This window comes from Furipterus horrens, unplaced genomic scaffold, assembly GCF_987537825.1.
Source record: "Furipterus horrens unplaced genomic scaffold, mFurHor1.1.pri manual_scaffold_4, whole genome shotgun sequence".
NCBI lineage: Eukaryota > Metazoa > Chordata > Mammalia > Chiroptera > Furipteridae > Furipterus > Furipterus horrens.
In genome coordinates this window covers 76507676-76521003 of record NW_028327174.1, presented here as the reverse complement: position 1 = coordinate 76521003, position 13328 = coordinate 76507676, and the positions used below count along the sequence as shown (strand labels likewise).

Sequence of the window (13328 nt, the reverse complement as noted above, 5' to 3'; positions counted from 1 at the left end):
TTAGGTGCATCTAAGTAGCAGAAGAAACCTACCGCAAGGGACAGTCCAGAACAGTCATGAGACACAACACAGATAAGGAGGACATAGAAGGAAGAAATAAAAATTAAAGTAGCTACACACATTAGTAAAAACGATGGAGAAATGACCTTTCCAGATCTATGACTTTCTAAAGTTGATATTGTTCCTCTGTATTTTTAGTGTTCTCAAGTTTAAAGGTATTAAAAAATTTAAAATATATATCTTTTGCTGTATAAATACACTACTTATAGTTAAATTTTTTGTTGTCATTGAAGAATATTTAAAAATCCTTCCTTGGTTATAACAATGTTACCATAGAGACGTGTAGCCATGAACACTGAAATTTAATTTCTGTGAATTTTTATATGGATTGAAATAGTAAAAAGTTATTGATTTTCCTAGAGCCTAGATATTATAAGAAATATCTAAAATATCTCTCACATCTGTTTCTAAATGAGAGGCACATTGTCTTCCCCATGTTCATGTTAATATTCTGTTTAAAATAGTCTAAAACAGAAATATTTAAAAATAATTTTACTTTGTGTTAAGGTTCTTTGAATTTGAATGAATTAAATGATATCTGAATTTTGATGATCAAATGTAATATAGTATCTTAAAATCTTTGAATTACATTTTACTTTTTCATCCTTCCTTTTCACAAAATGATAGAACTCATTATTAGCTACTTTGTCAGTTTTAAAAAGTATCATAAGCTACTGCTATGTAATTGTTCACTCATGGGACCTACTTTCACTTGTCTTAACATTTAATTTAATTGCTTGTAAATAACATTTAATTATTCATAAATCAAAATAAGACATATAAAATCCTGCATAAATTGATCTACTTAAAATAATTAAAAACACAGTTTTGAGGGTTGAAATCCAAAATGCTATGCTGTGACAGTAGATTATTATAAACTGTCACTGACTTTTAGTATTTCTTTATTTGACTCATTTTCTCTTCCTCTCCCATTTAAAGGAATAGGTGATCAATGAAAAATTAACCATAATCAATTCTCTGTATATATTATTTTTGAGATCTTGGTCATTTATCCAGGTCATAACAGGGGTAATAAACACTACTATTATTCTATAAACTATGGACTTACATAATACAGAATAAATCTTACAATGAAAAATATAAATTTCTTGCCTTAGAAAGAAACATTATAGTTATTTAATATTATTTGGGGCTTTTCGTTTTTATAGGATACTGTAATTTAAATTTTAATGTAGTTATTAAAATGATAGTATAGTATTCACATATTGTTTCACATATATAGCTGAAATTCATGCAAAAATTATTCATTTCATGTCCAGCTAGAATTTGTTTCTACACTTATTCCAATAAGTTGTTTGAAGAAATCTGTATCAAGTCCTGCTTGCTATGGAAATGTTAAAATAAAGCGAGGCATGATTTAAAATTTCAGTTTCTGTACCACAGATTAACCAGAGGACAGTTTTTATTAAACACGTGACTGAACATTTCTGTGCATTCGCTTCTGTGGCTGTGATGAGGAATTTACAGAAAAATGTAACCCTGTTTACTCTGAGCTCAGAACAGAGCTCTCTGAGGGTGAGTGCTAGCCTTACATTCCCTCTTCAGCTCCGAAACCAAACAGAAGTTCAGCGAGTGAAAAAAATGAGCCTTTGTGAAATTGTTTTCAATAGACATTACTGTGTCTTTGAGAAAAAATGTTTAAAACTCAAGCTGGGGAGGGGATTAATTGTCCTGAGTGGATGGTTGCCTATGAAATCACGCAAATGAACTAAAACTGCTCTGTTGATTAAATTGTTCCTAAGATTCACATATTTAAGAGTTTACCTAATAGTGATTAGTATTATCAGAGGAATTTAGAAAACTGCCTATATATGTTGCTATTTGGAAATAAATAGAACTTTTGAATTATGTGAAGGGAGACATTGATAATTAAAAATGTTATTTCTTTGAAAAATCTTTTAATATTTTAAAATATAAATTAAATGTTATTTAGAAATATACAATATAAATATGAATAAAAAACTAGAGGCATTTAATTATTATAATTAATAGTAAACTATTCTGAACCAAATCATTCAGTTAATTTAGCAAAAATAAACAATATAAAGGCCATCCAAACAGATTCCTTAGGCTTGGAAAAATAATCCAGCCAGATAGATTTTATAATCTGCATTATGGTTTTAATATTTCTTATGTAAGGATAAAGAATTTTGCCTTCAAATTCCACCCTGCTCTTTAGGGCATGCTCATTCTTTTCTTCCTTTCCCTGTACAACTCATTATTCCTGAGCACTAACTATTGAACTGCATGAATATATATGATGAGTAGCTTTCATCAACTCTGATAAACATCTTTTAGACTCAGTTATTTAACAGTGAGTAAGCACAGTGACTGCTAGAAAGGTGACCTGCCCAAGAGGGATAACACTCAGATATTCTTTAATATATTTCTCAAACTCTAAACACAATTAGGACTGGCTAACAGATGTAATCAGAATATTCAGGTACATTCCAATATGCTGGACCATTGAGTTGGCCTTGGATACCCTTTTCTGGTTTGTATGCTTAGGAGACTTGAAAACCCTACCAAGTGTTTCCACTGAACCTTGGGATATCAAATAATGACTGAAAGGATTGCAAAGCAACCCTACAACAATGACATATGTCCAGAAGTTATTTAGTGCTATACTTGTCTGGCATGAACCAAGTCTTAATTTTCAATAAAATCTAAGAAGAATTATGGAATAAATACATTACCTGATCTTTCATGGTCTTCCCCAGGTCTTTCACATCTTTCATGTTAATGGCATTCTTCCCTCCCTTTTCCTTCCCCTTCTTCTTGTTTTTCTTTTTGAACAAACATTTCTTACAGATACAAAAGCAGCAGGTCAGGACTAAAAGGACCGCAACTATGGCTATGGCAATTAAGGCCCATGGTGGCACTGAAAGAAAAAAAAAATGTGCAGAGAACATTAGTAGTAAAACACTTACATATGCAAAACTGTTAAGATATTCACTCTCCCACTCCTATTTATTGAGCACCTATTATGCTCCAGGTGCTCTGTTCTGCATTACTTTATTCAACTTGCTTCTCCTGCCTTCAGTGTTCATATTTTTTATTTTGTCCTTCCAGATATGTCAAATGGCATTTCCTCCCTATTGCTTTCCCTGCTCTTCCAAGCTATATTTTCAGTAATCCATTCCTTCATTCAGAGCATAGCTCTGGAGTTTGACCTTTGAGTTTAAACCTGGCTCCACCATTTACTAGCTGTGCGACCTTGAACAAATTGTTTAACTTCTTTCTGCTTCCGTTTCTTCATCTTCAAAGTGGTGGTAAATTGGTAGGTATCTCATAGTCTTTTTGAAGTTTAAAATAAGATGACGTGCCTGGCATATGGTTAAAAGTTTAATAAACATTAACTGTTATTACTCATCTGTTAAATACTAGAGACAATGGGAGGGGCAGACATTAATCAAATGTAGTATCATAATTGTATTGAAGGTTAGGAAGAGGTGCTTGGTGCTCTGAAAGTCAGTACTGGGGACATTTTCCCACTCAGGATCTCCAGAGGCAGGGTAGTGGTTATGTGCTCAGTGGCTCTAAACCAGGGTTGAATACAGGCTTGGACACTTACAGGCTATGTAACTCTGGCCAGATTGTTTAACTGTTCTGAGTTTCTGGAGGTAACGGTGGTACCCATTTCATCTCTTTTGAAGATGAAGAGAGTTGATAAACTAAAAAGTGAAGAATAGCATCCAGCATAGCAAGAACTCAATGTTAGCTATCTCTTTATAGTCTAGACATGGAGCTAGGTATTGTGGGTAGAGCTCAGAATATATGCGGTGACATATAATATGCACACCAATGAATACATAAAAAGAAAGAGAAGAATACACTGAGAAGAGTTCAGTGGATATGCAAGTGGGATTGAGAAGGGGAAGAGAGGACTTCTAGATGAGAACTTCAGATTAACAGGCTCTGTTTAAAACACTAAAGCATATATAAATAAGTATACTCAAACATTTTATTACAAGTGGTCCATCTACTAAAAGTCAATATATTTTCTTATTTGGCACCCTCTATACATATACTTATCAAAAATTAGTTCTTGTGGAAGTATTTAGAAGTTTACTTTGCCTGGAATTATTCAACTATTGAGATTAATCAGAAGTAATTACATTTGCCTGTTGTAATCAGAAAAAATATTGTGCACGGAAATGGTAAGGAAAAGTTCTATTTTCTTCTAGCTACATAAACATTATTAGATTCAATGACTGAAGGAGACAAGTCAGGAGTACTTTGATAAAATAATAACAAAAATATTAACTTTTCTTCAAAGACAAGAAAACCTACTGTCTTTGCTGTCTCTGTATTTAGCTTCATAGAGTAGAATACGTACTGTGCATGTTATTTAGTTTATGATTGACTACTAGATATTAACCTAAAGACATATAAAATTACAACTTCCAAAATTGTGTTTTCAGCTAAATAAATATTTCTGTGAAACTTATAGATAAGCTTACACCCAAAGATGTTTTTTTATCATTCTCTAATCTCATTAAAGTTATATTTAATAAAATGTAAATTAAAGTAAGCTTATATAACCAATGATATCATTCAAAGTACTTCAGTTAAAGGCTTCTTACCTCTTTTGATCTAGTTAAAACCTGCCCAAGCATGAACAAGAGAGCCTCTGCATTCATTGCAGGTGAGACAGTATTTTAATAATGACTGTTGATTTTGAACCTTATAAATTATTCTCCTAGTTGAACTTGTATGATAGTCTCTCAGAGAGTGACATAAAAGTCTTTAAATTACACAGGAAACTTCACAAAAATAAATAGACAGTGAAAACACACATTTAATCAAAAGAAGTTAAAGGAATAGAAACAGGATTACAGCAAGACATCTGAAATAGTGCCACTTGAAGGTAACTTACAACCACTGAAAAATTTATTTTGTGGCTTTTATTTTTTAAAGCGTTGTTGTCCTCCAGATTTCCTTTAAGATGATCTTCTGAATACTTTTAATTTTAACTTTGAATATGCTATATTGAGTATATGAAATTAACAAAAATTTCCTCACCATTTACTGGCAACTTTAGATAGAATTAATTTAAAAACAATGTTATATACTCACGAAAATATGATGGAATAGTAATTATAATATCACTATTTTAACTAAATGAAGATATTTAAATTGAATTCTTATGTTAAAAAATTCTATTGGGTAAAGTAACAAAATATTTAAAATTTGATGTTTAAAAAGAAACACCATATACATTATTATTCACTTATAGAAATATGTTTGAATATTAGTGGTTAAATCTCATGGAATATATTTTGGATTAGGCTAAAATTTTATTGAAGACCTACTTATTATGGGCCAGCAACTATGCTACTGTTTTACATACTTTATCTGACCTTCACAGCAATTTTTTTCATCACTCCTTCAAGTTTGTGCAGAAAAAACTATATACGGAGGGAAAACTATGAATTGAATAGTTTGAGAAATTCAAGTATGTCCTTTACATTATTAGGTTAAAATATATATATTCTAAATGTATACAAAGGAAAAAATCCTTATTGATCCTTGAAGCCTCTTTAATAGAACATTTTATATTTAAAAAAAACAGTGATGCAAATAATAGCACAAGATGCTGCCAAGAGTGATTTCTATAATATAAAATACAGCTTCAATAAAAAATAGGCTCAACAAAGTATTACTACCAGAAGAAAGCTATCAGCTTATTGTTACTACCACCAACTATTATTAAGTGGAATTTTGTAACAAGAATTTTAACATTTAACTTAAAAAACTTCCAGTAGAAAATAATAGACTAGTGTAAAAATTCTTTGTTAAAAATGTTAATTTTATTTTCAATTAATTAATCTAGTTAATGAATAATATGTGAGATTTCAGATATTATTTAACCCAAAAGTAAACTGATACATAAGAATTAAGACAAAGTCAAATCAAAACTGCTTCTGATGTTTTGACTTACACTTGGTGGTAGGCAGAATGACACCTCAAAAATATCCATACTTTATTCCCTGAAAACTGTTAATATATTACCTTACATGACAAAAGGATTTTGCAAATGTGATTAAGAACCTTGAGAAAGGGAGATGATCCAGGCGGACCCAAGAAACAAAGAGGAGAATGGTTACTAGAGGCTGGTTCAAAGGTGTGTCAGGTGACGGCTATGTGTGGTGTATGTGTGTGCATGTGTGTATGTACGTGGTGAGAACATTTAAGATATATTGTCTTAGTAAATTTCAATTACACATTTTAAATCATCATATTATATACCTTAAATATACAAAATGTTATTTATTATATCTCAATGTTACAAAAAAGGAATCAGTCCTTTTATGATTTCAGCTCAGTAAAACCCATTTGGACTTTTGACTACCAGAACTAGAAAATAATAAATTTGTGTTATTAAGTGTCTTTAAATGTATAGTAATTTATTATAGCAGCAGTAAGAAGCTCAAGAGGCATGAAACAGGGCTGGGGGGGTTGTAATATATGCTGCATATAGATGATTATACAATTGGAATATTAATGTGGGCTATTTCTATATGTTCTATGATTTTCCTTCTTACCTGTCCTCTTACCTATCCCTTCAGCAACCATTTGCATAATACCAAAGACTCTCTCAAGGATAACCAATGGTTTCCTTTTGGAGAAACCCAAACAACATGTTCTGTGGAATGAGAAAATCCTGATTATATCTTCCTTGAAATTTTCTTCTGCTTTTGTTTCTATTGCCCTTATCAGCATCTCCTTCTAAGTCTCTGACTTTTTTTCTCTCTTCTTCCCATTCTTAAGTCTTAAATGGAGTTATTTAAAGTTCTTAGTCCCTTGCTTATCTTGGCATTCACTTATCATTGGGCACATCCTTTCCCATGCCTTCACCTTTTAGTTCAGTTATTCTATTTTATTCCCTTTTCTATTTGCTCGAACTGTATTCCCCATTGCCTGTAGAATGTTCTCTGCAAAACTTTTATCTTCTCAAACCAGTTCTCCAAACCAGCTATATGCCTTCTCCTTGTGCTTTTATTATTTTCTGCCTCTTGAACATTGAAATCATGTGAAAATTTTTTATTCCTGAATTTGATTGATTGTCACATTGTGCCATTTCTTCTTCGATGGGTCTTATATTTCTTTTACATTTATTTCCACTTGGAAGGGGTTGGCCTAACATTACCTCTTACCTAATCTCCCTTCTCATCAATTACCTCTTCCCTCTATTTTACCCATTCATGGTCATCAGACACAACTTTCTAATACGTAATTTTTAATTATTTTGTATACAGCTTTTAAAGTCTGTCATTTGCCACACCCTTCTTGTCCATCTCTTTTTTCCTCACTGTTCCCTGTACCCACCTCCCGTCTCATCTGACTGAGTAGTGTGTTCTTTGTTCATTTCTACTCCCTGTTTTTTTCTCAAGTATATTTCTTTTTTTTCTGAAATGGTATTCTGCCTCCTTTTCAATCATTTAAGTATTATTTATTTTTTGAGGCTCCACACAGGTCTCACTAGTATGGACAGATTTTTAAAAGGAGACAGATTATGGAAGTAAGGGGTGGGAGGGGTGGGAGGGGAAAATGCGGGACAACTGTAATGGCATAAACAATAAAATATTTTAAGAAAATAAATTAAAATATTATGTTTGCTAAAATTTCCCTCTTCCGCCCAATGTAAAATATTAACTATGTGATACAGTGTGCTGAGTGTAAATTGATGTATTATTTTAAAATAAAAAGACAAATCTACATAAATGTATAATAGATACTGTAATATATTATTTTTCTACATAAAAAATTCACTTCTTACTAACTCAAAACTCAGCTTTTCTAGATTAGTCAAGACATGAAGCACTTATATTTAATGAAAAAAATAAAGTAATTAGGAACCATTTAGAAATAAATTTGCATTATCAGGTCTTCTGTTGGGGGAGAAAAACCCCAGACAAACAACTATTCCTCTCATCAAGAGAGGCTGTTCTTTCATGGAAAGTAGGCATACATTGAACAGTTAAAAAGGTAATTATTTAATCAAATACATTTATTGGATATCTATGTGCCAGGCATTTCCTCAGGGCTGGTTTGTGTGATCATGAAGATTTCTATTTATTTCCCATGTGTTAAAAGCTAGGTCTTAATTACTCTTTTTATTCTTTTAAAAGAAGTAGATTTCTTATATATGCCAAATTCAGTCCTCAGAACATAATATGATACATTTTCAAGTGGAAACTACATAGCTTAATATGATCTTGAGTATAAATTTAGTGTTCCAGAGGTACATTTATTGATGAAATCAACTAGTAAATATTCTTTTTAAAGTAAAAATGTAAGACTCAGATTGAAAAACATTAGTTTTTCTCCCTAGAAGTTTTGGCACTAAGCAAATTTTTAAAAATTACTGACTTTAGGGGATCTAACATACTTCTTTTAAAAAGTAGATACTCCAATATCCTTCTCTTTAATAGAGCATTGTGAAATCCAAAATAAATGTCACAAAGAACAAGGATATTTGTGCATTCATAAAGGGGAAATTTCAATATTACTAAATAGCAGCCCTGTGTCAAGTTATATTCTCAAATCCAAAGTCTCCTCATCAAACAGGCATTGTACCCGCACCTACAGAATGAGCAGTTGGGGAGAGAAGGTTTTAAAAATTTACACAAAGTACCTTAGGGTTGAGGGGAGCCCTGCTCTAGTTCTCCTGTCTCTGGGCTCTCACTTCTATTTTCTAAAATGCCTGAGTACTATCAGCTTAACAGTGCTCAGTGGATATTAGGTGGCTCAGAAGAAACCCATATAGTCATGTTCTCAAGGTCAAGTGGAAGTAGAGTGGACAGTGTCTGATATGCGCCACCATTTCAAGTGTGTTTTCCTTAGGTCTGCTCTCAATCCTCCCTGTGCTCTGATTCTCTCCTGCCTGGTTCCCATTCATAGTCTCCTGTTGCAGTCTCCTAGGCTGGCAACCTTTTTGTGGATTTACTCATTGGGTTCAAGGTTTAATCCATGGCAGAACTCATGGGCTTAGTATTTCCTGCCTTGATTTCACCTTCAAGGGCAGCTCTGCATCATCTGTCTGCCCCATTACCTTTCATCATATTATGAAACAACCCTAAATCCATGTCTCTTACATAAGACAAGTTCTAATTTCCTTTCTGAAAAATATAAGCTTATTTACATCTGTCCTAGATATTTCAGCCAAGAGCCTCAAGATGACACAGGTGATAAAGTGCTGCTATGGCCACTACAAAATTTCAGCAATTAACATCAAACATTTTCTATCTATGACATATCTTTCTGCTGTCATAGGAGTGCCTCACCACTGTACTAATGTTTGCCATTCATTTTATGAATAATCTATATTCCTTACATTCTTATATTTACTGAAGCTTTTTGCCAACTTCTAGTTTTAACCAAAATGATCCATCATCTTTCTAGATCATCACACATTGGTGCAAGATGCCAAATACAATGTGAAAATAATTTTTATATTAACCAGTAGGAAAAATAATTTTTCAAAGATTTGCTTTTAGACTGGTAATTAATAATTAAAAAAAAAAGGATAATTTTTTTAAAGTTGGTTAAAAATAAACCTTGTGTTTTAAAGGTTTTAGAAAAAAAAAACTTTGGAAATATGTGAACTAATATACACATTAACCCCTAGTGGAGACAGAACATGAAAGGCAAGATTTGAAACAATGTACAAAGTAATACAGAATATGGTTTAAGACTAAACCAACCAATTCAAGGTCAGATAGAATTTCTCATTATAGGCTGAAATGGCTTCAAAGACTGCATTCCTGGCTCCTTAGTATTAAATAAACTTAACTTTTTCTCACTCTTTAGAATAGTAGTTCTAAGTCTCCTTTGAATTATATGCCCTGTTTAAAATAAGACATGCTGTGAGCTGTTATGGGAAATCTGTGTGTCTGTGTGCAGCGTGTGTGTATGTGTGTTTAAATTTCCACACAATTGGGAGTGTGTATTACCCTTATAGAGATTACAGTTCCCTAGTCTAGGACACCATTGGACTCCAAATTAAAAACTCCTTTCCCAGAGCATTAAGGTCAAGTTCACCAAGATTACTGAATTAGGGAAAACTTATTCCTACATTTATTTCTTTTTCGCGATCTGCTGTGTGTGCATATTGTGTTGGAGGTGGTGGGGAAACAGTACAGAGAAGATGGGTCTTTTTCTAGGAGCTTATAACGACTAACTCCCAGGATAAAAACTAGAAAGACATAAGAGGTAATCCAAAATTAAGCATAAAATTCAGTGGAGTAGGTGGGCTGTGTAGGTAGCAGGTTATAGGACAAAAGAAAGGTCCTAGCATTCAAGGAAGGCTTTGGGGAGGAGATGAGCTTCAAAGCCTTGCTTGTTAGCATAAAGAAAATAGCATTTTGGGGACTTCATTTCTTTTCCTCCTGACTCCCTCCCTCCTCCTGTCTACTGACTGTTTGTCTGTCTCCTTCCCTTCCTCCCTTCTCTTTCTTCCTTTCACCTTTTTTTCCCATATTTCCTTTTATAGACTCCTTTTAATCAAACTTATCAACCAGTGACTACCTTGTTAAAAACTCAATAAGACACAGACTTAAACAAATCTACTTTACATTTTTATCATATTGAACAAAAACACATTTCCTTGTAGTAAGCATATGTAGCCTTCTCTAAATAACCTTCAAAATTACCCTCTTAAGAATACATTTAACATTTTCCTCTTACATAGTTCTGTTTAGCTTTTCAATATGTGCCTCTGACAAAAAACGAACTGGAAGATGTTTCTGTATAAATATGCTGTAAAAGTGATCCAAGCTAACGACTTGAATCAGTTACCTGTGGCTTTTTAAGGCAGATGGGTTGTGTAAACAACAGTGTAGGAGAGAGACTCATTCGTTTTCTCATTTAGTTATTCATTTGAATGTCTATTTAATACATTAATGCTCAGCACATTGGAGGAGCAGTGAACAAGTTTGAAATAATTTACTTACTTAAACTGTTTATAGTCCAGCCTGGCTGGTTTAATTAATATACATAAGCAATTTGTGAACCATACCATAAAGCATGTTAAATGTCAAATTTTTTTTTTGGTTGTCAAATGATCTTTAATTGAAATATTTTCCTTTGTAGTTCTTAACTCGCCGGGCACTCCACTGCACCACTGTTGATGTCATCTATGATGTCGTGAGGGTGGCGGCCATCAACATTGCAGCCCACAGACTGGGCGGTCCCCAAGATCTCTTTAATGGTTCCAGAGAGCTCTCTAGCTAAAGATCGGTGCCGCATCTGTCGGGCAATGTTGACAATCTCATCAAAAGTGATATTTCCACTGTGCTTAATATTCTTTTGCTTCTTTCTGTCTCGTGGGGGTTCTTTGAGGGCTTTGATGATCAGTGCAGAGGCAGAAGGCACTACCTCAATCTGGGCCTGTCTGTTCTGAATGGTCAGTTTCACTGTAATCCTCAGACCCTTCCAATCACCGGTTGCTTTGGCGATGTCATCACCAACCTTTTTCGGAGACAGGCCCAGGGGGCCGATCTTGGGGGCGAGGGCCGACGTGGCGCCCACTTCCCCGCCGGTGCACCTCAGGTACACGACTTTGACCTCGTTGGGGTCGAAGTTCGGCGGCATGGTGGAGGCAGCTGGTGTCGGATGAACCCGGATTCGGGTCGACCGAAGAAAGTTGCACCTTCGCCTCCTCCGAGCCGAAAACCGAAAGCTAAATGTCAAATTTAATGGGGTCTTTTGCTAGATTATAATTTTACTATGTAATCAGAATTTCTTTTACTTGTCAAATGAACTCTTGTTTAGAATTATTTTTTAAAACTTTAAAATTCAATAAAATGGGAAATCTGTCTCTGCGTCCATAAACTCTTGAACTGTTAATACACAGAAAACTTTAATAAAGTACATTATATTGCTTTGCTACACACAAAATCACAAACTGTATATTGATAAATTTCTACCAGAACCTCTGTCTATTGATCTGATTTTAATACGTATTGTTTTGTTGAATAAATCCACAGCCCCTGCTGAATAACACACTAAAGTATTGATATATCTTGCTGATCGCAATGATTTGCTTTGATAACAAAAGTTAGTTGACTGAAGGCCATTTTATTTTCACAGGTATTAGTCAACTAATTAACTTTGTAAAATGTCTATAATAGCCTGCTTTCAATGATAAGACACAGTCATCCATATCTTCACATTACTGGAATGTCTGAGATTTGACATGGAAAATGATGTCGGGACTCCAGGCAGAGATAAGCCCCAGCACAACTTCCAGAGGATTTAGATAAGGCTCCACAGTCAGCCCAGGAGCTTGCTGTCTGCAGGCTCCAGGGAAAGTGCATTGGTAAACATAAAGGAATGCCAGGTGAGCTGGCAGAGGTGAAGGCTATTCACAGGCTAATCACTTCTGTAGCCTTTGGAAGTTTAGTAACAGTTTTCAGTCATGCTGTGGGTGGCACAATTTGTGGTTAAAGGGAAATCCATTTATCCTATAAAATTTGCAGTATGCCTCTCTTGAGTTCTGATTTCAAAGTTCAAAATTTAAAAAGTTATACCTGAGGTTCAATGTCTGTGTTAGAAATCTTCAAAATAATCATCTCTTGAATTTTGAAACAATTAGTATTTGGTTTCATTATGATGCTTTGAATTTTGTTAGCAATTTCTTTCATCTAATTTCTATCAAAGATGCCCAAGGGCGGGGGTGGGGTGGGGTGGGGGTGTGCAGATCTAATCTAAGATTTAAACAAAGCACCTGTAAGTGACTTTTGGATAATTTAATATTCGAGAATCTACTTGTTTCTTTGCTAAGCAATTTAATGCTACTATGATTAAATCATGATGAAAGAATATCAGTAAAAGGGGTGGATATATTCCCTGCTTCCCTATGCTATTTTACACTTTCAGGTCCAGTTATAAGAAACAAACAAACAGAAATGTCACTTAGCCTTATTATCTGCTTTTTGGAGGATTTTTTTCCCCATGTACTTTCTGTTCACTATTCCAGGAGCCGGCGACACATTTTTAGAATTCCCTGTAACTTGGAGAGATTTGATTGTACTGACAGCAGAATTGGGTGGTTGCTATGCATGAGCAAAAAAGAACAGGGTGTCTGGGTCTTTCCAGTCATAAAAGGAAAGAGTCAGGCTCATTAATTTCATTACTATTTGAAGTGACAGGTAGACAACAGCAAAAACAAAGGCCCTTGCTTGTCTGACTATCCACAGGACATTTTTCTTTGATTATCCAATGGATTCCTGTGGCTATAG

At 33.9% G+C, this 13328-nt stretch overlaps 2 protein-coding genes across 4 annotated transcripts in view; both read right to left on the bottom strand.

Annotated features, from left to right (window-relative positions):
- SYT1 (synaptotagmin 1) overlaps positions 1-13328 on the bottom strand; it is a 393501-nt gene that overhangs the window by 162672 nt on the left and 217501 nt on the right. For all 3 annotated transcript variants that reach the window (XM_090273654.1, XM_090273656.1, XM_090273655.1), the window contains exon 3: positions 2778-2962. In XM_090273654.1, coding sequence (XP_090129780.1) covers positions 2778-2962 — 185 coding nt within the window. The remainder of the gene's footprint in view (positions 1-2777; positions 2963-13328) is intronic.
- On the bottom strand, positions 11134-11761 carry LOC150012252 (large ribosomal subunit protein uL11). The gene has a single exon (XM_090275661.1). The coding sequence runs from the start codon at positions 11677-11679 to the stop codon at positions 11182-11184; it is 498 nt and encodes a 165-aa protein (XP_090131787.1). The 5' UTR covers positions 11680-11761; the 3' UTR covers positions 11134-11181.